At 39.8% G+C, this 24,941-nt stretch overlaps 1 protein-coding gene across 2 annotated transcripts; it reads left to right on the top strand.

Annotated features, from left to right (window-relative positions):
• Nucleotides 1–220: 220 nt before the first annotated feature.
• Nucleotides 221–23,123, top strand: LOC145343079 (AN1-type zinc finger protein 5-like). Of its 2 annotated transcripts, none has more exons than XM_080188927.1 (6): nt 221–385; nt 5,826–5,987; nt 12,648–12,744; nt 14,344–14,441; nt 20,219–20,344; nt 21,275–23,123. In XM_080188927.1, the coding sequence occupies exons 2-6, from the start codon at nt 5,837–5,839 to the stop codon at nt 21,421–21,423; spliced, it is 621 nt and encodes a 206-aa protein (XP_080045053.1). In that variant the 5' UTR covers nt 221–385; nt 5,826–5,836; the 3' UTR covers nt 21,424–23,123. The 2 variants fall into 2 exon arrangements, with proteins under 2 accessions (XP_080045053.1, XP_080045054.1); XM_080188928.1 differs by having other exon boundaries at nt 228–345.
• The last annotated feature ends 1,818 nt before the right edge of the window (nt 23,124–24,941 follow it).

Here is a 24,941-nt window from a genome sequence, read left to right on the forward strand (position 1 = left end):
GTTTGAAGTCTGCTAATTTTAAACTGCAGCCAAACATCTAAATAACAAACACAGACAAACAAGCACTGTGCCCCATACAGGGCAGGAGGGACACACGTGCCTCTGAGCCACCTGCTCTTCCGGGAAGGGAAGGGGTGGAGACGGGCTCGCGCTCCGCCGCCAATCGGAGCCCAGCAGAGCCTCTTTGTGACGTCAACCTCCTCGCGCTAAAGAAGGAAAGAACTAGAACTTCTTCCTGCAGAGGCTGCGAGATACACCAGAGTGAAGTGAGTGAGAGAGCTAGGTTCCGGAATACACGGGACGGAGAGAGAGTGAGAGCCGGGCTCCGGGATACATCAGGGTGAAGTGAGTGAGAGAGCCGGGATTCACGGCGGAGGCCGAAACGGTGAGGCCCGGGGATGGCGGGCGGGCTGGGGAAACAGGGCGGTATTTCTCCCCCACCTCCGCCAGGGCCGTGCGAGCCGGGGCTGGAGGCTCCTACAGTGGCAGTTTGCTCACTCATTGTGCGGTGGCGCCGCGCCTCTTTGGGCCGAAGCCTTGGGGCTAGGCCCGCTCCGGGCGCCGTTCCCGGCTCACATGAGCCGGTGACCAGTTGCTGTTTTTAATAAATGGTGGCCAACTTTTTATGTTGAACGTGATATTTTAAAATGATCTTGACACGGATTCGAGCAGTAAGAGGGAAACTTGATTTCTATCTGGGGTATTAAATATTGAATGTGATATGGGGACAGGAATGGAAACCTGTGGGATTGTCTGAGTAACTTGCTGTTGGGCTGGGTTGTTTTCTACATGTTTCTATTCTAAATAACATTCGTCATCCAATGTGTTGGGCAATAAAGTTGCTTTGCTTAAAACCTCAGCCTAACAGAATACAGAGGGAAAAAAACTAATTCTAGACTAGACATAATTTTATAGTTGGTTTCCACTGCATTACTAAATGATGGGAGATCTACTGTCCGTTTTAAAATCAGGTTCTCACCTGCGCAAACTCACCTGGTGATTGCATTTTTATACTGTGACACTGCAAATATTAGCCGTTTTCCATGGCTGTTTTGTGGTTCAGTGCAGTCACGTTGCAGTCTTGTGGTGATCAGAATTGAATGCTTTGGTCCTTGTGATCTTCCTAAGAATGTTATCAGTAGGAATCTATTTAAGGATACTTAACTGCCCTTCTAAGTTAGGGAGCTGTGCCATCGTGCAGTTATTAATTACACTGGCTTCCTTTGTTTTTTGCTACATTTGGGGGAGAAAATGTGAATATGGTTTTGACTGAATAATTTTGATTGTATGTGATATGGGAGGTAGTGGATAGTCTAAACATCTTGGATTTTTCAAAATAAATTTAATTATTGAAATCAAGATTTAGTTACTGTCATTTTAAATTGAACTTCCAGTTGAAGGATTAGTTTATATATTTGTGATACTTTCTACTCTGGTTACTTGTGTGATTTCTGTCATGGTGCAGCAGACAAAATATTTGAAAATTAGTTTGAGATTGACATCCCTTTTGGGGATGGGGTAGAAATATATATAAAATCGGTGCAGGAGAAGGCCATTTGGTCCTGTAAGTCTGCACTGCCATTCAATATGGTTATGTTGATCATGCACTTTCTTATACCTACTTTCTCTCCATACACTTGATCCCTTTAGCTACAAAGGCCATATCCAGCTCCCTCTTGAACACACCTAACAAACAGGTCCCAACAGCTTTGTGGTAGAGAATTCTACAGATTCACAACTGAGTGAAGAAGTTCTTCATCTCAGTCCTGTATGGCTTAGCCCTTATTCTTAGACTGTGACCCCTAATTCTGCATTCCTCCAACATCCATCCTTCATCTAGCCTGTCCAGTCCCATCAGGGTTTTATGTTTGAGGTTCCCTCATTCTACATTCCAGAGAGTACAAGATATTTTTCTTCAATGCTCTATAAAACTAGCCATATAAATGTTGTGGCTGCAAGAGTAGATCTGAGGCTAGGAGTCCTATAGTGAGTGAGTAGCTTCTCAATTTCCCAAATGTTGGAATGCTCTCCATTTGCCTGGATGACTGCAGCTCCAACAACATTAAGCTCTAGGACAAAGCAGCATGCATGATTGATATTCCTTCAACAAACATTCACTACCAGTACCATCAACGAACAGCAGTGTGTACCATCTACAAGATGCACTGCAGGAACTTACCATGGTTCCTTAGACAGTACTTCCAAGCCTTTGACTGCTACTATCTAGGAATGATAAGGGAAATGGATATAAGAGAATTCCAACTGGAAGTTTCCCCTTAAGTCATTCACCATCTTGACTTGGAGACCTATCGCCTTACCTTCACTATCATTGTTCCAAAACTGTGGGACTAATGGACTGCAGCAGTTCAAGAAGGCAGCTCTCCACCACCACCTTGGAATGTGAATGATGGGTAGTATTCATAGTGCTCAATGTGGTGGCCTAGCCTGTAAATGAATTTTTAAAAAGGCTGTTGTGTTCAGGTTATTGACGCAACAATAGCTATTTAATGCTTAAAAATGGGTGTTCCCTACCTAAGCAGTGGACTGCAAAACTTGTTTTGCTCATTCATTCACGTGACCTATTCTTAGTAATGTAGGTGTATGTGTCACCAAGTATTTCTGGGCCTGGTTTTGTTCAGAGTCATAACTTGATAAAGAAATTGTACTATGGATCTGATGAAAATGATGTGGTCATAGTACATCTGCGTTAACATTATGCCAAGTATTCAGTCATCAGCCTTTAGGATGAGTGACACAACATTCTGAGGTATTGAGTTTTCTTGACAAAGCTGTATGAATAAGTTTCAGATGGCATTGTTGGAGTTCTGATGCCTGATGAAGTTAAGAGCTGAATATGGTAAACAACTTTTCTAGGATTATTAGTCAATGATTGAGGAAGTTCCTCCCAATTGTCACATTTCCAATGGTGTAGGGAGAGGTGGAAAACTGCTGAAAAATCTCCACAGCAATTGAACCATTGTTTTCATTCCAAGTATTGGATATAGTACAGTGAAGCAAACTTCTTGTGGTTTGAGGGTTTGGCTAATTAAAATTAATCCCTACTTGGCAAGTTGTCATAGAAGTGAATCATATGACTATCAAGCTTTTAAAATAAAGCTGATTATGATCCTCCCTACCTTTCTTGGCCATATTGATTCCTTAATTTTTGTCTGCCAGAAAAAGTTGTTACTAATGCTAGTTTTGCATTCATATAAAATGATCAAGTAAATGTGATCCATTGGAAGAGGTGGATGGGAAAACTGAGTGAAATGTTTTATTTCTCTATTAGGTCATAAACTGATCTGATCTGACACCATGTCACAAGCAAGACAACTTTGCACTGTTCTCATTAGACTGAGTTAAAAATATTTCCATAATAAAACTAAATTTCAGACAGGGTGCAATGACTACAGTTACCTTGATGTAAATCTGCATTTTGATTTATTTAGACTGTTCCTTTTTCAGTAAAAAAAAAGCTTAAATCAACAAATAATATGGTGTCCCTGGTTGTACCCCTTTTAGACCATTTTTTTCTGACTAGCATGATCAAATCAGTCTTGGTTTAAATTCACACATGGTAACAGAAATAGAATTTTTTTAATAAATGAGAAGGGTGATCAGCAATGCTGCCTCACAGCTCCAGAAATCTGGGTTCAAATCACGCTTTCTTTGCAGAGTCTGCATGGGTTTCCTCCCACAGTCTGAAAGACATGCTGGTTAGGTGCGTTGGCCGTGCTAATTTCTCCCTCAGTACCTGAACAAGTGCCGGAGTGTGGTGACTAGGGGATTTTCACAGTAACTTCATTGCAGTGTTAATATAAGCATACTTGTGACTAATAAATAAACTTTAGATTTTATGGTGTTTTTGCTACTTTCTAGTAATTGGAGAACACATCAAATGCTATGTGGTAGGTTAGGATTTATGCTTGTAATTTGGAGACACTAGTATACTTGATGTACTAAGAAGATAATTTTACCTGGCAAAACAAAAGGAGCGATTTTGAATGTGCTAAGCTCAGGTGTGCCCTAGTAACTGGTACTACTCGAATGGGAAGCTATACTATTGAGGTAAAGTAGAACCAGGGATTTGGCAGAACTGGGAAGACATTGCTGTCTTGATGAGAAGGAAATCTTGAACGTAGTAGCATTGATTTACTGACATCTACAAATGTGTATTGATTGATCCTGGTTACATAAAGTCTCAGCAACACAGTTTTCCTTACCAAGGTCTTCCATGGGAGGATAATATTGATAGCTAACGGAAAGATGCTGTATTGGGGAGAAGAGGTGATGCTGGGTGAACAGCAGTACGTTTTGAGATTGTGTTGAACCCAGGTCCCTGGAGCTATGAGGCAGCAGTGCTAACCACTGAGTCACTATGCCTACCCTTCTCGCAGTCAATTTAAACAAAATTCTACTTCTGTTCCTGTGTGCACATTGAAACCAGGACTGATTCTGACACTTGTCAGGAAAAAAAGCTTAAGTATGACCAGGGTGCCACATTACCTGGGAATTCCAGAGCTTGGGACCTAATAGCAAAATGGCTAGTTGTCATATAAATGCAGCTGGGGAATATGTAAAAGTTGGAGGAGTTTGAATATGTTTATGGGTGAAGCCCTTGAAGGACTTCAATGAATGAGCATTTTAAATTTGTGGTGTTATTCAGCATCTGCTGAATCAATGAACATAGGATGATGGGTGAACAAGATTTGGTGCAAATCAGGCTATGGATTATAAAGGTTTGGGTGAGATCAAATTTGTGGAGGTTGGAAGCTAAGTCCAGCATTAGAATAGTTGAGTGTAGAGGAGTTCAACAGATATTTGCATCTATCTTTATGGTGTGCTTAACCATGATGTGGAGATGCTGGTGTTGGACTGGGGTATACACAGTAAGGAGTCTCTCAACACCAGGTTAAAGTCCAACAAGTTTATTTGGTAGTAAACGCCACTAGCTTTTAGGGTTTGTCCCTTCACCTGACAAAGGGAGGGTCCTTCAAAATGTCATGGCTAGGACAGATGCTGTTGCTCAGTGTATAAATATTTATCTGGGAACATTCACAGGATAAGGACTTTAAGTATTTAAATTATTTGCAGGAGCAAGTACAATTTGAACAAGATGGCAACAGATTTGCACTGTTGGTCTTGTATTTGTGACGCCTTTTTCTTAAAAATAAGTTCTTAAATTGTGCTGACTTTTCCTTCAATTTACAAATGTTGAGACTGTCCTGTGCTGAAGTAAAACATTTTAACAGTTCAGCTGACTAAATGCCCCTGATGCATCTTGGGGTATATTCTGAATGCATGGCAGCCTTCAGTCAGGCTTTGGCTAAAAATGTCAAGGCAGTCATGATAAGTCAGTGGGTAAATTATCAATTCCATCACTTAAAAAGTTGCGTTGGCCAAATGAGGGAGCAGGTAAGATCTGGTTTGCTTTTCATTGTACTGTTGGTAGCTTCTCCTAATTAGTCTTTCGAGAATTTGTTTTTGAGTTTTTCCACGGATATCTGGCAGCTTTCAATAATTCTAATGTTTCCCAACCTCAGTTTTGATTTTACTGGCTCAAGGTAAATGCAGAAAATCTGTTGTTCAGTGATACTTAACAGTACTGTCTGCAGAACCTTGTAGTTGCATATGATTAAATGTGTTGTCTACTGTGATGTCTGAATTGTACAGTACATGTTAAAATGAAGACTTAAATATGGCTATTAAATGGTGGTAAAATTCTGTTGTAAAGTGCACTTTTTTGATTTCTGCATTCCATATTCACACTTTGTCTTACAACTGCAAAGTCCAGTCATGTGCGTGATATTCTTTTATCCACACAGTATATACAAGTATGGCTCAAGAAACCAATCAAACTCAAGTGCCTGTTATGTGTGCAACTGGTTGTGGGTTTTATGGAAATCCTAGAACCAATGGAATGTGTTCTGTGTGCTACAAGGAACACCTACAAAGACAGCAAACTAGTGGCCGGATGAGTCCTATGGGTAAGATAACTTAATTGTTTCCTTCTCTCAAACACCTTGGTGCCCTGTGAAGAATAACTTTAATATTACAGATAGTTGTGCGTGGTGTTTCAAGTTGACCTGAATACCGTTACTAGCTGTCAAAACCAGGCAGATTGGGAACATTTAGAAAAATGCAGAACAAGATGATAGCTTGAGAGCAAAAGCATTGGAGTGGGGGAAATGAGGAGAAGAAACAACAACCCTGTGTTTTATATGCAAGACTTGCACATGCATACAATCCAGTCCTGATGAATAAGAGAAACTTAACAGGGGAGGAACTTGAACCAATTACATCACTTTTTTATAATCTTCTAAATGTGTGAAGGAAATATTTGCTCCAAGGAGAACAATCACAGCCTTTCCAACCTGACCATGTAATTTGCACCCATTCCTCTCCAAACCCCTGGGACCATTCTTGTAAATCTCCTCTGTGTCGTGTCAAGGACCATCACTATTAAAACTAGATGTAATGCTCTGACAGGGGCACAACATTGAACTTTGCATTAGTTTAGTATGTAGTACTGTGCCTGGCAGCAATCAATATTCAAACATAGACTTTGAAAAATTAGCACAAATTTGGAAGGTGAAAACACATGTCCCTGTTCTGAATCATGGTACGATGCAAAAGGAAGTAATTTAGCCCTAAAAGTTTGTCCTGGCTGTTTAGCAGCCAGAGTTGCTTCAGTCTATCCATGTAACTGATTCTTTTTCTCTTGAATCTATTGGGTAGAGCCATAGCCGCCTTACCACCCCAGCCCGAAAATGTACCATTTTAGCATATTTTGCCCTGTGTCTTCTCATCCTGCCAAAACTTTTCTGAATTTTATCTGCCATGCGTCCACTGTTCCACCAGCCTGTCTGTCCCCATGAGGTTTATTACAACTGCCTTCAAGTTTTGTCATCTGCAAATTATGATCTGTACTCAAGTCCAAATCATTTAATGGGTATCAAAAATATCAGTGGTCCTACTACTGAAACTTGAACTCATTGTATATCAAAGCAGTCATTCACTGTTTTCTATGCCTTACTTTGTCCTCATGCATGGCTGTAAATCTGCAAACAAACATTATAAATGATACTTGGGCACCTTTTTATTGAAAGTCTAACTACACAACATCTTAGCTCCTAAAAATAACTGAATTTAGTCAAAAATGATTTGCTGTTAACAAATCTGTGGCCTTTATTAGTCCATACAAAGCCAAGACATTTTGGACATGTATTGTTTCTAAAGCTTCCGTGCACTAGTATCAACAGACTCATCTTGTAACCTTATTTATAGAGGGAGAATTATACACAATCTCAATCTTCTGACTATTTGATAATTGAAAGGTAATGTCTAGCACTTCTGCCATTTCTACCCTCAAGGTATATCCCATCCATTGAGTTGCCCAGTGCTTACCAACTTTTAAAGTACCTCTATTTGTGTCCCACCCAGCTTCCCAGCAACCTGCTTAATTTGCCACAGTTTTGGTAATGTTTTCCTCAATACCCAAGTATCTCAGTTATGCCTTTAGCTCCATTTTGGTCTCTAATTACCCCAGTGCTCCTCTAACAATCCTTTTACTGTTGACGTACCTTTACAAGAGTTTAAGATCCTCTTTCAGGTTGGCTGTCAATCTATTCGTACTGTCCACCTCAGTTCCTTTTCATTTATGCTTTATAGTCTTGTTCAGTTCAACTCTCATACTTAATTCAGCTGGCATCTGTCGTAAACCCCTTTTCTTGCATCACTTTAATCTAATTACTTTTGTAATCCAGGGAGCTCTAGCTTTGGTTGCCCTCACTTTTCTTCTTTGTAGGGATGTACCTAGATGGTTGAATCTCTTTTAAAAGCTTCCCATTACGTTCCATTTCTGCTTGGCAAGCTTTTGACTCCAATTTTCTTGGTCCAATTTCTTTCTCTTCCCCCTGCCAATTCACTGAAATTATTGCTGCAATTAAAATTTTTTATTCTACATTGTCTATCTCTCCAACTAATGTAAAACTAATTATGGTATGATTACTATTCCTAAACCGCGTTCTGACTGACATTTCCAACTTCACCCTCTTCATTCCAGAGCTAGATCTAGAAATGGCTCCTTCCCTTTTTCGGCAGCAAAGTGCAGATCAAGGGAACTCCCCAGAATGCATAGCTGCCCTATTCAGTATTGCAGTCGCCCAGTATCACTGCTTGTTCTGATTTCTGTCCAAATCTGCTGCTCTATCTCGTCGCTGCTCCTTTACTGTTACTTTACCTGCAACCTGATAGATTTTTTTCTTGGATCCCTCAGGGATGTTCTTTCTAGCAGTGCAAATGATATTTTCTTCAATCAAAATCACTCCTTTCCTTCCTGGCCTGGTGTTAAGGGCTAGCATATTTGTTATTACCACTCCATCCCTTTCCCTCTTACGTTACCTGTGTCTCAGTTGGTACCACACCTTAGTTAAAAAGTTGTGGATTCTCTCTCCAGATACTTGGGAGGCAAAATGCCTGAGCTGATGTTCAAATGTAGTAGTAAGAGTCCAGTGGTATTGGAGGTGCTATTTCTTTTGGGTGAGACATCAAATTGAGGCCCATCTATTCCTTGGGTGGATGTAAAAGATCCCATGACACTATTTTGAGGAGGCAAAGGGAAGTTTTCCCCACGTGCTGACCAGTATTATTATTTGATCACCATTGTGTTCCTGTGGAGCTTGTTTGCAAACTGGCTGCCAGGTTTTCTACATTGCAACAGTGACTACTTAATATTTTGGGCATCCTGAGATCAGAAAAGGCACTATAGACATGATGGCTGTTTTCTTGCCAATTTCCAACTTCATTAACCCCAGACTGGGCCTAGACCACCATTTCTGTATCATTTCAACTCTGGTTGTCTCACTTGGGCATCTGTGCAGCATTTTTCTACTTTTGGCACCTCTCCTTTGTACCCCACATTCTACCAACCTTTCATCACAGCACTTGTTAACCTAACCACAAAGTCACAACATGAAACAGTAACCTTTTCTCTTCACAGATGTCACCAGACCTGCAGAGTATTTCTAGCTTTTCAAATTTCAGCACCCGCAATATTCTCTGGTTGCAGAAGAACATTCCACTTATAAGGTGGAACCTGTCAATCCTGGTCAAATCCCTCCTGCCAGAAAACTGGTCCCAGGATGGAACAATGAAAATTACAGCACAAGAACAGGCCCTTCAGCCCTCCAAGCCTGCAGTGACCATGCTGCCCAACTTAACTAATACCCTCTATCCTTTTGGGGGCTATATCCCTCTATTTGCATCTCATTTATGTACTTGTCTTGACGCCCCTTAAACGTCAATACTGTATCTGCTTCCACTACCTCACCCAGCAATGAGTTCCAGGCACCCACCACTAAAAATCTGGCTGGTACATCTCATTTGAACCTTGACCCTCGCACCTTAAACATTGTAATTTTTAGTAATTGACTCTTCCACCCTGGGAGAAAGCGTCTGACTATCCACCCTATCCATACCTCTCAATCTTGTAGACTTCTATCAGGTCTCTCCTCCACCTCTGTTGCTCCAGTGAGAACAAACCAAGTTTCTCCAACCTCTCCTTGTAGCTAATGACCTCCATACTAGGCAGCATCCTGGTGAATCTTTTCTGTACCTTCTCCAAAGCCTCCACATCCTTGTAGTGTGGCGACCAGAATTGAACACATTTCCAAGTGCGGCCTCGCTAAGGTTCTATAAAACTGCAACGTGACTTGCCAATTTTTAAACTCAGTACCCTGGCTGATGAAGGCAAGCGTGCCATATGCCTTCTTGACTACCTTCTCCACCTGTATTGCTACTTTCAGTGACCTGTGTACCTGTACACCCAGATCCCTTTGCCTATCAATACTCAAGGGTTCTGCCATTTACTGTGCATTTCCTATCTGTATTAGACCTTCCAAAATGCATTACCTAATGCAAAATGCATTTTCTTATTGATGTCCCAACAACCTGAAACTCTTTGCACCATGTCTCCAGCCATGTGTTTATCTGTTGATCCTTAATTGTGTTCTCAATAGCATAACCCTTTTGAAGTACTACTTTTTATTTTCTTCCTAGCTCCTTAAATTCACTATAGGGCATCAACCACTTTCCTCTCTGACCCTGATTTCTCCTCCTGATATTCTGTAGCTTGATGTCCCTTAACTAGGCATCAGGGTGGCAGTGCAACAGATGGGTGTATGAGTCTTGCATTGGTAGTAGCAGTTGACCTGATTGTTAAATCCTCAATACAGTCCTTTGCCTCATCTTTGGACTGTACTACTTAGAGATATGACCTTTGAGTTGGTATTCTCCTTTTGAATATCTGTTTTGCATGCCACATTCCAGTCAGAAGGATTCCTACCCCACTTGGTCTGAAATTAAGGTCTATGTCAGTGCAGTTCTAGAACATGCAGGAGCTATGGGATTGAAACATGCACCAATCATTGAAGATGCCAGGGCAAGTTGAGGAAAATAGGTTTTGTAAAGAGACAGTATAGAAGTAAAAATTATGATTAACTTTGCATAAAATAATGTTTCTCCCTCAAATAGATTATGACCAAAGACAAACTTTAGGAAAGATGTGAAAGCATTGGAGAGGGTGCAGAAAAGATTTAAAAGAATGATTTTCAGGATAGGGGACTACAATTAAGTGGATAAATTTGCAAACTGCATTTGCTGTCCTTTGAGAAGAGTTGAGAAATTTATAGATGCTCAAAATTGTGAAGAGTCTAGGTAGTTGATAGAGACTGCTCGTATTGGCAGAGGATTGAGAACAAGTGACACAGATCAAAGTTTATTTATTAGTATCACAAATAGACTTGCATCAACACTGCAACGGAGTTGCTGTGAAAGTTCCCAAGTCGCCACAGTCTGGCACCTGTTCAGGTACACAAGGGAGAATTTAGCAAAGCCAATGCACCTAACCAGCATATCTTTCGGACTGTGGGAGGAAACTGGAGCATCCGGAGGAAACCCCTGCAGATTCAGCACAGATAGTCACCCAAGCTGGGAATCAAACCTGGGTCTCTGGTGCTGTGAGGCAGCAGTCACTGGGTTTAGGGATTAATTTAAGACTGTAAACATAGACGACAATTGTACGTTAGCTATGTTCCATTCTGCTTTGATAGATCAAAGTTGTTACTTTGGAGTGTACATGATTTTGATAGAAATATCAAAAGTGGACTTTTTTTACAAATGTATTTACAATGGTAAGAAATCTTCTGTTGCCATCTGTGACTGAAATTCTCTGGTGCCACTGAAAGTGAATGGAGTTTTGGAATGCCATATGCTCCATTCTTGCTGGAAACCAGAGCACCCGGGGGAAACCCACACAGACTGAACAGACAGCGACCCAAGCTAGGAATCGGAGGTGTTAGATTCTACAAAGCAGTGCCCAGAAGTGTGATAGAGGCAGATTCAATGTGGCCTACAAAACACAATTGGATAATTACCAGAAGAGAAATTGTTTGCATGGTGGGGGTGTGATACCAGATGAATTGCTGTACCAGAGAGCAGAAGGCAGGGATTTGATTTATTATTGTCACATGTATTGGTGTACAGCAAAAAACATTGTTTCATGTATGCTACTTAGACAAAGCATACCGTAAATAGGGAAGAAAACAAGAGTGCAGAATGTAGTGGTACAGTCATAGGGTGCAGAGAAAGATCAACTTAATGCAAGGTAGGTCCATTCAAAAGTCTGACAGCAGCTGGGAAGAAGCTGTTTTTGAGTTGATTGGTATGTGACCTCAGACTTTTTCATCTTTTTCCCTGTGGAAGAGAATGTCCAGGGTGCGAGGGGTCTTTGATTAGGCAGGCTGCTTTTCTGAGGCAGCAGGAAGTGTAGAAAGTGTCAATGGATGGGAGGCTGTTTTGAATGATGCACTGGATTTCATTCACAACCCTTTTATAGCTTCTTACAGTCTTAGACAGAGCAGGAGCCATGCCAAGTTGTGCAACCAGAACAAATGCTTTCCATGGTGCATCTGTTGATGTTGGTGAGAGTTGTAGCAGACATGCCAGATTTCCTTAGTTTCCTGAGAAAGTAGAGGTGTTGATGGGCTTTCTTAACTATAGTCTGCATATAGAGGGACCAGGATGGGTGGTTAGTTAAACTTGAAGCTCTTGACCATTTCTACTTTGCCCTCATTTGATGTAAACAGGGGCATGCCCTCACTACACTTCCTGAAGTCAGTGACTAGCTCCTTCATCTTGTTGACGTTTGGGGAAGAGATTATTGTTGTCACATCAGTTCACCAGATTCTCTTTCCTGTACTGTCTCATCATTGATTATATTGTAGTGCAAGTTGGCAAAAGGGAATATTTAATAGGGAAGTGAAGAAACAAGATGTTTAGATGAGGTGTTAACAGACTTTATAATTTGGTGCACCTGATTGCTGTCTGTTATTTCTATGGCCTGCAGTCTAAGCATTGGTTTTGACATCTGTGAAAATTGATTTTTAAGAACTCAAATCTGTGCACAGATTGCTGCATATGACTCATGTAACTAGCATTGTATCTTAAACGACAAGTTTGTTTCTAATAATGGCTGTGATTGGTCATATACACACATGCAAAATGTCTTCATTCATAACCTCCATCAATTTGTGAATAGTTAGTGAAAAATACATGAACAGCAGCTGACATTCATTTTCAACTTCTAGGTACAGCTAACAGCTCCAGCTCAGACTTTGCTCATGTCCAGCGAGCAGAGAGCTTTAAATCTGAAGGAGCCTCCATCAACGTAACTGTCAAAACAAAGTAAGTTCATATTTATCAATACATTGTCAATCTGTGCCCACTTGGATATGTATCATTTAATGATACATGTATAAATTAATACCATGGATCACGGTGTCGAAGATGACCAAGACTAACAATGTACAAGAAAACCCCATTCCTTTTTAGCAAATTTATGTTTGAGACTTCATTCTCCAAAGTTGGCTTCAATTTTTCAGCTCAAATGATGTGTTGTAAGAGTTGTACCTTTAAGTTGCTACATGGGGTCATATGATATCAGCCATGTTGCCAAGGGGATGTGCTGAAGTGCAAACCAGGCATGGCAACCAACAAACAGAAATGGGTCTACCTTTACCAACAATGGCAGTTTGCTCCGCATATAAATCACCCCCAAAATTTTTTAAGCTTTGGTTGACTTATCTGAAATCTGTGGTAAGTTGCATTCTGTGAGATAGGGGAAAGAAAATGGGTGAAAATATGTGTCATGGGTGAGGTTTGCAGTTCATCAGATAGCATTTGTTATGTGATGTATGATATTCTACACTTGACCTAAATTATTTTAGTTAGAAACCATGCCCCTGTTGGAATAACTAGGTGGTTTGAAGGTGGCTATATAAATAAAAAATGTTCACTATTACAGAATTTATTAGATAGCAGTAATATTGCAGATTTTTTATCAAATTTGTTCCTGGCTTATTTGGTACTGTGGTTCATTGTGCAAGTTTAGGTTTCAAAAAAATTTCTATTTAGCTGCAGGCTTAATTTGCACTTGTGTGAAATAGAAATGTTTCTCTTTTGTGGCTTTTAAAAGCCTTTTGGTGAAATTGCTAGCCTTGTGTTATGGACTGTTTATTACCTGGAACCAGATGGATTTTTTTTTTCAAAGTTAAAAGCAGTGCACTAGGTTGCTCAGTTTTCCCTAGCTCGATTTCAATTTTTCAATAGTGGTAATGAGTTGTATGGGTAAATTGGTAAATATGCATTTTCAATTAATGGCTGCGCAAGTAACCTTTTTAAGCATAACTTTTTCTAATTTTGAAAAAGCGCTTGGTTTTTACCTTTTTGGAGAATAGTAGCCATCCTACCTGGAGGAGATTGCAAAAAGCAACTGACCCTGCAGCAGATTTGAGTACTGAAGTCTGGATTTGAGTTAATATAATGTATTTAATGCAATGCTTGCACATATAATGTATTCACATGAATCCAAGACTGTTCATGCTGTCTACACTTAGTTTTTGAAGAGTCCAAAGACAAATTAATGTTCCACTTAAATCTTTTGTATTGGCCTTAGTGATATATGTCCTAACTAAAAACAGTTCTGCTCTATACTTTAAAAAGCTAACTATGTAAAGAGGCTGTAATTCTTGTGAATTGGCCAAATTTTGGGTGTCCTTATGTCCAAAAGACTAAGGTTTTTATTTCTTGTTGAACTTTGATTTATAATCAGGAGCTGGCTTGAGAGCAGTTGAGTTTTCAAGAAGTATTGGGCAGAGTTATATGCATCTTCATTAAAAATTGAATAAGTAGTGGAATTAAAAAATTGAGAATTTTTTTCTTGGAGATCATCATCTCAATGTGAAGAGTTCATTTTCCTCATGATGTACTTTTTGTACTTGGCAGATGTATGTCTGGATCAACCTTGCCTGTGACACAGCAGATGACAGAAATGAGTATTTCCCGAGAGGAGAAAAAGGCAGAAGTTGATGTGGCAGAGCCAGGTATGCTTAAATTTTGAGGATATTCCAAAGAAGAATCTTATTACTTGTTATGCAATCAACAGATTACATTACACTAAATTTGCTTAAGTTAAACAAAAGTTTTTTAATAGCAGATTTGAGTCACTTCAAGTTGTTTCCATTCAACATGATTGTGACTGATCCTCTATCTCGAACCATATTCCTGCACACTCCCCATGCTCTTGGCACCTTGAGTCTACATTTTTGAAAGGGAACTAGCAGATGTGTAACTGACTTTGTAAGCAAATATCAACGATAACTCACTACCATCAGACCAGCTGAACTAGCAGATGTGGTGTATTTGAATTTTCAGAAGACTTTCATTAAGGTCCAATGATGAAGGGAAGAAAAATTTAGAAACCAATGCAGTTGGGAATAATATACTGACATGGATTTGAAATTGGCTAACAGAAATCAGTCAAAATAACTGGCCTATTCTTTAGGTTGGCAGGCTATGGGACCCCAGTTATTCACAGTCTACATCCTTGATTTGGATCTAGGGGTCAAGTGTAATATCTCCAAGTTTGGTGACATGGCTTGGTGTGAGGTGATGAGAATAAGGCTTCAAGAGGATTTGCACATGGAGACTACAAAGTTCATAAATGCTGAACAGGGTAGATGGGGGAAGGATTTCCTGGCTGGAATCTAGGATACAAAGTAGGTCAAGAGATGTGTGGGGAAAATGGCATTGAGGTAGATCAGCCATAATCTAGTTGAATGGCGAAGCAGGCTTGAGGGATTAAATGGCCACCTATGGCTCCTTTGTTCACGTGTGTATGTGTCCTTGCTCAAACTGAGCTCCAGATAATTGAACCCCCTCTCTGAAGCCTGTGAGAAAATGGGCCTTTCACTCATGAAATGCTAATATTGTCTTTCAACCTGCTCCTGCAATACAATGCTATTTTTCTGAACCTCGTCAATTAAGATCAGCAACAATCTCTTGCAAAACGTGCACCATTTTTCACATATTGGAAGTGTTCTCTTGATGAAGGCAGATGCAACAAGTAAAATTCTTTGCTTCTACTGTGACAGCTCAGCATTTGGCAGACTGAGGAATAGTATTCGAGGACAGAATCTCAGTGGAAGTTATGTCATGGTTTACCAGGCAGCAGTGATCCTCATGCTTGGTCACTATAGAAGGCACCTCAAAAAGCATCCACCAACTTGGTGGTAAGCAAGGTGGTCCAATAGCAGCGTCAAAATGTTATCACTAACCAGCTTCAATGGGCAGTACATGTCTGTTATATGCCTGACACCAGCCTCCCAACTGCACTATTCAAAAGCTCAGTGGTGGCAGGAGACCCCCTAGGAAGGCATGGATACTTTGAAAACACTCCTCAAGCATTTCCACCAAGAGGTCAAATGTTCCTCCCAACTTGTGGGATAACCCTGGCTTATCAACCAAAATGGAGAGAGAGCAGGCATAAAGTCAGACATTAGTGGGTTTTTTTAGGTACCCTATTACCATGTCTTGAATGAGATTTTTAGTAGTTTCCCTCACTACTGGCAGGCCTTCCTATTCCCTATTATCTCTCTGAATAATGAGGTTAAATTTGCTACCTGCCAATCCTTGGGGAACGTTCTAAATTCTGGACGATCAAATATCTGCAGTTGTCTTTTAAAAAAATCTAAAATATGGCCCATTAGTTTAAAGATTATGCTGGATTTTAGTCCCACTAATTTCTCCAGTGCAGTTTACTGATTACTTCACTTCAAGTTCCTCAGATTTTTAAATTTAATATTTGTCATTGCTTGGCTATTAGATTGGGAAATTAAAATTAAGTTTATCATAGCCAACTTTCCCCTCCAAACCACATGTTTGGATTGACCTTGCATCAATCCTTATTTCTATAAAATTGCTCATGACAATTTTTTTCTGCAGAAGATCCTTTACCATAAAATTCATTATCCCTGTCCCATTAAACAATATTAGATAGCCTATTCCCTTGTTGGTTCCTTGGCATTTGTTCTGAAAAATGTCCCTCATCCTCAGAACACATGCTGCACAGTAGAATGACACAAGATGATAAAGATTGGTGGAACAGCAAATTGTGCAGAGGGTGTGGAAAGTCTGCAGAGGGATCTAGATAGGCTGGGCGAGGAACTGGCAAATAGAATTTAATGTTGGCAAGTGTGAGGTTGTCCACTTTTTGGTGGGAATAATGGTAGGAAGGACTACTACTTACGTGGCAAAGCTGCAGCATGCTACAGTGCAGAGGGACCTGGGGGTCCTTGTGCATGAGTCGCAAAAACCCAGCCTGCAGGTGGTCAGGAAGGCAAATGGGATGCTGGCCTTCATAGCGAGGGGGATTGGATGTAAAAGTAGGGAGGTCTTGCTGCAACTGTACAGGGCACTAGTGAGGCCGCAGCTGGAGTACTGTGTGCAGTTTTGGTTGCTGCACTTGCGCAAGGATATTTTGGCCGTGGAGGGAGTGCCGAGGAGGTTCACTAGGCTGATACCGGGGTTGAGCTATGAGGAGAGGCTGAATAAACTAGGCTTGTACTCTTTAGAGTTTAGAAGGATGAGGGGAGATCTCATTGAGACGTACAAGATGATGGATGGGATGGATAGGATAGAGGTAGAGAGTCTGTTCCTGCTCAGAAAGGACATTAGGACTAGAGGGCACAGCCTCAAGATAAGGGGGCGGGGGGTGTGCAGTTTAGAACGGAGTTGAGGAGGAACTTCTTCACTCAAAGGGTGGTGAATCTCTGGAATCCTCTGCCTGTTGAGGTGGTGGAGGCTGCCTCGCTAAATATATTTTAAGACGCAGGTAGATAAGTTTTTGATAGGCAAGGGGATTAAGGGTTATGGAGAGAAGGCGGGAAAGTGGAACTGAGCCTCTTCAGATCAGCCATGATCTTATTGAATGGCGGGACAGGCTCGAAGGGCTAGATGGCCTACTCCTCCTATTTCTTATGTTCTTATGTTAGAACAATGCATTCTATGAACAATTCATCCATACTTGCCAATCCTATATGAGAATTGAAATTACTGTTATTCATACTCCTGATTTCCTAATTTATATACACTTAAACACATCATAGCTGCAACACCCTTTCCCATCAAGTTTCACAACTGATTTTATTGTTGCATGATTTCCTGGCTATTGTTACACCACTAAAATTCAGCCCATCTAAAGTTGCTGTCCATGTCTTGTGTACCAAGCCTTGTTTGCCTGTCCCTCCCACTCTGTGTGGGGGGAAAAAAAGAACAATGCAGTGAGAAAGATCCATTGGTAGCTTACTGGGGGAGCTGAGTATTGTATTAGATTTGAGGCTCATGTTGCAAAGAGTGGTAGGTCTGAGGATACAATTTTAGAAACTGGCAGAGTGACTAAAGAGTAAAGGGGGGAGCGCAAGTAAGGAAGGAACAAGTAGAATGAGGTGTAAATTAGACAGGGCAGCATGGTGATAGTGGATAGCAGTGCAGCCTCACAGCACCAGGGATCTGGGTTCAATTCCAGCCTTGGTGACTCTGCAGTTTGCACATTCTGTCTATCTGCATAGATTTCCTTCCACCCTCAAGATGTGCCTATTAGATGAATTTGCCATGCTAATTGCCCCTTACTGTCAGGGGAAATTGGTGGGTTTATGGGGCTAGGGACTGAGTGGAATTGTTAGTGCAAGCTTGGGCTGAATGGCCTCCTGCACTACAGGGATTCTGTTATCTATTAGAATATAACAAACTGTAAATGCTTTTACAAATGTTTTTAATAGCTAAAGTAAACAATTTCTTTGGCTAATATGGGAAATGTAGAAATATCATTGTCTCTATTCACAATAGATTATATAAATTGCATACCAGAAATAGCTAGTAACCAAGAGGCTGTTAAGAGAAGAACTTTATTCAGTATCAGCAGTAGAAATCAAGAATTGGAAAAAATTTGAGGGATGAAAGGCCTGCAAATCATCAACCTTACAACCTACGTTTTAAGATTTAAAGGTAGCTGCAACGATAGTGGAGCTATTCACTATCTAAGATTGTCCAAAATTCCCTAAATCATAGAATGTCTAGAGTACAGAAGGAGGCCATTTGAGCCTGCACTGGCAACAATCCCACCCAGGCCCTATCCCTGTAACCCCATGTATTTACCCTGATAATTCCCCTGACAATTTAACATGGCCAATCAACCTAACCTGCACATCTTTGGACTGTATTTGAAAGGTGGAGAGAGAAAATTGAAAATGTAGCAAAGTTAGCCTGAGAGCACAAAAATTTGGAGTCCTAATGTACTAAAAATTAGTTTCATGACAGTCAACAGTTATTTTGAAAGCAATGATTGACAGATTTTAGTTTGGTAAGAATGCAACTGGTATGGTTAATGGAAAGTCAGCAGATGTAATATACCAAAAGGCATTGCAAGATACTGTGAGATATTAATGTTCTTGGAGTGAGTGGCACGATGTTGGCATGGATGGCAGCTTAGTTAATAAAGGAACCAGTGGGGATATGTACAACTAAGTTGGCAGGTTATGGCTGGTGGAGTGCCACAAGAACCAGTATTAGGACCTTGGCTATTTATAATCTCTACTGACCACGACTTTGACAATGAAACCAAAGGTATTATATCCAGGTTTGCTGACAATAGAAAGTTAAATGGGATTGTATTCTGTGAGGAGACAGGCATGTTAAATGTGTGGCCAAAAGCTAGCAGGTGGGGTATCATGGGGAAATGAGCTAATTCACTTTTGTAACAAGACAAGGAAGGTATTGGAAGGGTCATCTAGACTCAGCGTTGGCTCGATTCTCTCCATAGATGCTGTCAGAGCTGCTGAAATTTTCTGGCATTTTCTATTTTCGTTCCAGCTTCCACAGTATTTTGCTTTTTATCCAATGATTCTCCCTGGCTATTCTGGATGGATTCTGTCAATTCTTAAATAGCTGAAGGATGGACTCAGATTCATTGAGTTGCCTTGGCTTTGCAGACCAAAACTGCCTATTTGCAAGATTAATTTTTGTAGGAAACGCATGAATGACTTCCCCTTTCCCGTGGCAACATGAAACTCAGTAGCATTTTTGTCCTAATTAATGAAGAAGGCTCATATGGTCTACTCCTGTTCCTGTTTCTCAAGTTCTTGCTGCCCTGGATTTGGTTCCTGGATCCCTAACATCTGAAATCTTGTTATATTCTTCCATGACCTTGTCCAGCACTAAACACTTATCACTCACCTCCCCATGATCCATGCCTTCAGCCATCAGGGCAATGCTCTAGCATTCTCTCTTTTAAAATACTAATTTAAACCTAGTCACAAATGGGTTTTTGCTTACCTCCTTTACTTGGTCTTATTCCTGTTGGAAGTCTGTTTTCGCTTATGCGAGTTTCTTTAAGGTGTAACTTAAGTGCAATTTGTTCTTTCTATTCTTGATGCAAATCCAACATTTATTACCCATGCCAAATGCTTTTGAGAAGATGGTGAACCATTGCTGTTGGGTACTGTTAAATACAAACCCAAGCTTTATAAAACAGACTGCACCTGGGAGTTGTTCATAACTTCCTTTATTGTGCTGTATTACTGCCATTCTGCATCTTTAATGTTACTGTGAAATGGAAAATTCATCATAGCAACACGAGTGCTAGAACTGTTCTGATTTTTTACAACGCTTCATTGTATTGAATGTTGACTAGGATAATGCATGTTTCCAAAATTGTAAATCAGGATAATGTTTACAGTAACTACAGCATGAATTGCAATTATTTGCTATAGATGTCTATAACTGCAGAATTCATGTAACTTAAATCACCTATTTGTATTGATAGTTATAGCACAGCCATCTGCATTAGCTGCACCATCTAGTACATCAGAGAGTGAAGAGAAGTCTCCAGAGGTATCCCGACCAAAGAAGAACAGATGTTTTCAATGCAGGAAAAAAGTTGGTCTTACAGGTGAGACTTACTATGATGTGTTATCCTTTGGCAAAATTGGATTCCTTTTTAAGGTTTGTTTTTAAATAGATCCACTAGTTGCTTTTAGATTTGCCAACAAGCTAGTGTTCTGCTTGATTACTGTTTAACAATTCCAAAAATTTAATTTTTTTGCCATTGGAATAATCTATTCTATATTCATTTCATCAAACTTAAGCTATGGTGAGAGGAATTTGATAGGAAGGAGAAAAATATTTCTTCCCTAGATGTCTTTGTATTCTGCAGCAATTACTCTGTCAATTTCAAATTAGTTTAAATTCTACTAGGTTTCTTTGCCCATCTAGTTCACACCCATGATCAGGTTACAATCATGCATAGTGTTTTCATCTTGATGCCTTGATCATTATGGAATACTGCTTCCTTCCTGTAACAACAGGAATAATTAATGAACTATATCTTATAGTTTTCATAGCAACTGCTGCTGCTGTCAACCCCTTTTCTTTTCCTCCCCACCAGGACCATTACCTGACTTCCTGCTGATTCAGTGTCTTTCTTCTCCTATCCCTCTGCTAAATGTCTTGGAATATCTTTTAAAGTTGTAGAGTTTTCTTCTCAGCCTATGAAAATCCTATTTTGGATTCTGTTTGCCTAGCTGGAGATCTTCCAGCTGTCACTTCCTTATGCTGTGGGAATAGATTTGGCTCTGATTCTGGAAGTTTATCAGTATGGATAGTGGATCAAGTTGAACCGAGCTTGATTTTTAGATGTAAAGATAAAATGGAAAACTTAAATGCTTAAATTTGCCATTAAATAGCCACTCGAGTTACAGACTTGACTACATTAGGCAAAGCTTGATGCAACTACACTAATAAAAGGTTTTTTTAAAAACTCATTAGGATGCATTTATAGACTACTTTGTGTGCAGAATAAAGATTTTGTTTTCTGTCGCAGGTTTTGACTGTCGATGTGGGAACTTGTTTTGTGGACTTCATCGTTACTCAGATAAACACAATTGCCCTTATGATTACAAGGCGGAAGCAGCAATGAAGATCAGGAAAGAGAACCCTATTATTGTGGCTGAGAAAATTCAGAGGATTTAAATAGGCAATTGAAGAGGACTATCTATCAAAGACTGCATTTATTTCTTTATCCCCTGACCTATTTTGGGATCCTTCATAGAGCAGATGCATGGGCTGTTTTTAATCCTTGTCTGTTCTCCAATTGTGCTTTAACCCTAGTTTCTTCTAATTGTAAGGTGGCTGGACATTATTAGATGCAATTGAGCACACAGTATTAATCACGACAAGTGAAACCATTGACCTACAAAATAAATGGAATGAGCTGGTTAAATGGTGATTGCTAGCAGTGGGTGATCTGCCAAGCTAGCTTTGACAACATGTTGTAGTGCTTTTCAATTGAGTAAAATGACCAACCAAAAACTTACTTGGTAACCTGAAAAATGTTTCTAGTGCCTAAGCAGACTTTATTCTTTGGACTTGTGTGTGTATATATAGTCTATAGAATTAAAAGGATGTAATAATACAATTGAGCATATCTTTGAATAAACAGGATTTTAAGGCAGGTAGCAGATTCCATGAAGATTCTGGGAGCTGCCTTCACTTGGGCATCCTTCAAGTTTTGTAGGTTAATGACTTTCATGCCGGGGTTATTCAGGGAAAACTTGTGCAAATAGGGAAGGCTTCCAAAGTAGTAAACTTTTGTTCGGTATTTAATTAGAAAGCAATTTTCCTTGCCTGTACGGAACACAGTCAGCCTGTAATGTGTTCAGAAAGTATTTAACTGTGGCAGTCTGAATAATAGAATGTTATAGAGGCCAATGAATGAGCCTCTTTTACATTTCGTAGAACAGTCAAGTCTGCCTTCATTTATCAAAGCATATGTACATTAACTTTGTGTAGCTCTATGATAAATGCAGGCTATGTTTACAAAAGTTGCACATGCTTTTTAACAGATGTTAATGAATTAAATTACACAAACTGTCCAGGCAACTAACTTAATGTCCCAGTTATACTGCATGTTGGTACATTGTCTTGTGCCACATGGTTTCCAAATATGCAATAGAATGCCAAATTTCAGAAATTGGTGGATTTGTATCACAGGAGAACCTGGAAGAGATGGCCTTGCATGGCTCGTGACTGCATGTGGCACCCAGTCGTTTTCCTTGAATTTATCGGTCCACTAACTGATGCATCCTCTGATCAAGCAGCTAAGGTGGCTCAAACATGTGCTACCTTGCTCTGAAATAATGAATTATGAGCAGGCAGTATATTTCTGTCTTCTGGTAGCGCACTCCCATCTTCATCAGTCCCACCTCTACCATAGTGCATTATAACTGGGCTATATATTCTACAGTGATAGGAGTGTAGCATTGGCTTATTGCATGGACTGCACATCCCCAGCAGTGTAAAATGTTGAACTGTAGCAATGACAATATACTTAATTGAAGCTATTGTACTTTTTAAATCTGTTATTGGAAGATTTGTGGTGTACGAAATAGTTGCATTTTTAATCCAGTACAATTTAGACATGTAGCGTGATCAGAATCTTAACTATTTTATCTAAGCTGTGATTTTGATTACTGTTCATTCTTGCAATAACTGCATATTTAACTACAGTACACAGGAGCTTTTTTGTTGACAAACTACAGTATGCCTTTTTAATTTTTAATCTTGGGTATGTAATTTGTACAGAAGTATTTATATTTATGTAATGCATATAATCATGCTAGTTGGCATTTATGCGAAATTGGATGTAAATAAATATGTACAGAATAGTTTCATTGCGCATTTGTATTTTGTTTCTTTGATCTTAAGGAATTGTACACACTCAAGATGGACCATATACCTGTTTCTTTTCCAGAACCACATTTCTGCATGTGCTCTTAATTTTACACTCTAATGTTACTGTTAGCCTGTTGGTTTAGGCTGAAAATAAGAAGCAAACTAGCGCAAGCACAAAGCTTGTTCTCTCTTCCTACATTAGGTGCATCACATTTGGTTCAGGTTACTTGCATATAACTGCAATTGATGCTTAAACTGAAGGGTATCGAACCCCTATCCTTGTAATCCCATGCATTTACCATGGCAAATCCCTCTAATCTACACATCTTTTGGACTTCAATGCCATTTCCCATAGTGCCTCATATCCTTTTATATAATTGCCAGTTAGAAATGTCATTCTCTACTTTAAAAATATTTAATTACTGGGCTTATTGACCTCTGGGTTAGAGAAATCTAAAGATTCACAACCCTCTGAGTAAAAAGAATTCTCCTCGTGGTCCTAGGTGACCTTCCTCCTTATTTTTGAAAATGTGTCCACTGGTCTGGACTTTCCAACCAGGGAAAACATCTTGCCTGTATCTACTCTGTTCATCCCCTTAAGTATTTTGTATGGTTCAATGAGATCAACTCATCCTTTTAAACTCAAGAATACAGGCCCAGTGTCTTCACAGGACAGTCCCGCTATCCTAGGAACAAGTCTGGTGAACCTTTGTTACAATCTCTATGACAATAAAATCCTTCTGCAGGTAAAGGGACTAAATCTACCCACACTACTCCAATAGTAGTAAAGAACCTTGATTAGACAGCATCTGAAGTAGAACTTCAATCCTGTATTCAAACCCTCTTGTAATAAAGGCTAACATACCAACAGCCTTCCTAATTGCTTGCTGCACCTTTTCATGTTGGTCTTCAGTGACTTACTGACAAGGTACATGGGTCTCTGCACATCTACACTTTCTAAACTCTAAGAAAAACTTGGCTATGTTGCTCCTTTTGATAATATCACCCTTATTCCATTTACCATGTTCTCACCCACTCACCAAGCCTGTCCAAATCCTTTTGAAGTTACATCTTCCTCAACAAACATTCCTGCCAAGCTTTGTTTCATCAGTAAACTTGGAAATATCATTTGGTACCCACATCAAAATTACTGATGTATTGTAAACAGCTGGAACTCAAGTACTGATCCTTGTACCCCACTAAAACCCTGCCAATGCATGAATTGAACTGTTTGCTACTGTTTTCTGCCTGTTAGTGACATGGATTAAGGACTAATTCACCTGTCCTGTGTTTTTTAAATTCTCCCATAGGAGGTTGGAAAGCAAAATTTTGTCAAAAGCCTTCTGAACATCCAAATATACTGATCCAGTGATTCCCTATCATCAATTCTATTAGTAACATCCTCAACTTAACAGTTTGAAATATAATTTCACATTGGGCACAGTCAACAAGAATTTACCAATTGAATCATTATTCAAGTCCAGCTGTCACAGTTCTTCAAATAGATTTGAGCACTCCTCTGCTACTGATGTAACAGGTTTGCAATTATCTGTTTTGTCTCGCAAAACAGTACAGTAAATTTGCTACCTTCCAATCTATATTACTCCAGAATTGGTAATGTTTTGAAAATGATATTTTACATCAGTGTTCAAGATCAAGTCCTGAGGACTTACTAACATTCAGTCACAATTTCTGTAGTAACCTTCTTGGTAGTAATTTCATTCATTTTATTACATAGAACACTACAGCACAAACAAGCCTTTTGGCCCACAAGTTGCGCCAATCACATCCATACCTACCAAGCCATATAGCTATCT

This window comes from Carcharhinus amblyrhynchos, chromosome 5 (assembly GCF_965287045.1).
Source record: "Carcharhinus amblyrhynchos chromosome 5, sCarAmb.v2.hapA, whole genome shotgun sequence".
Taxonomy (NCBI): Eukaryota; Metazoa; Chordata; class Chondrichthyes; order Carcharhiniformes; family Carcharhinidae; genus Carcharhinus; species Carcharhinus amblyrhynchos.

What these genes read in the sequence shown, in the direction of transcription:
- LOC145343079 (XM_080188927.1), top strand. Translation starts at nt 5,837, where the DNA reads ATGGCTCAAGAAACCAATCAAACTCAAGTGCCTGTTATGTGTGCAACT. An exon ending in AACGTAACTGTCAAAACAAA is followed by an intron (nt 12,745 to 14,343) that starts GTAAGTTCATAT and finishes TGTACTTGGCAG; the next exon opens with ATGTATGTCTGGATCAACCT. An exon ending in GAAAAAAGTTGGTCTTACAG is followed by an intron (nt 20,345 to 21,274) that starts GTGAGACTTACT and finishes TTTCTGTCGCAG; the next exon opens with GTTTTGACTGTCGATGTGGG.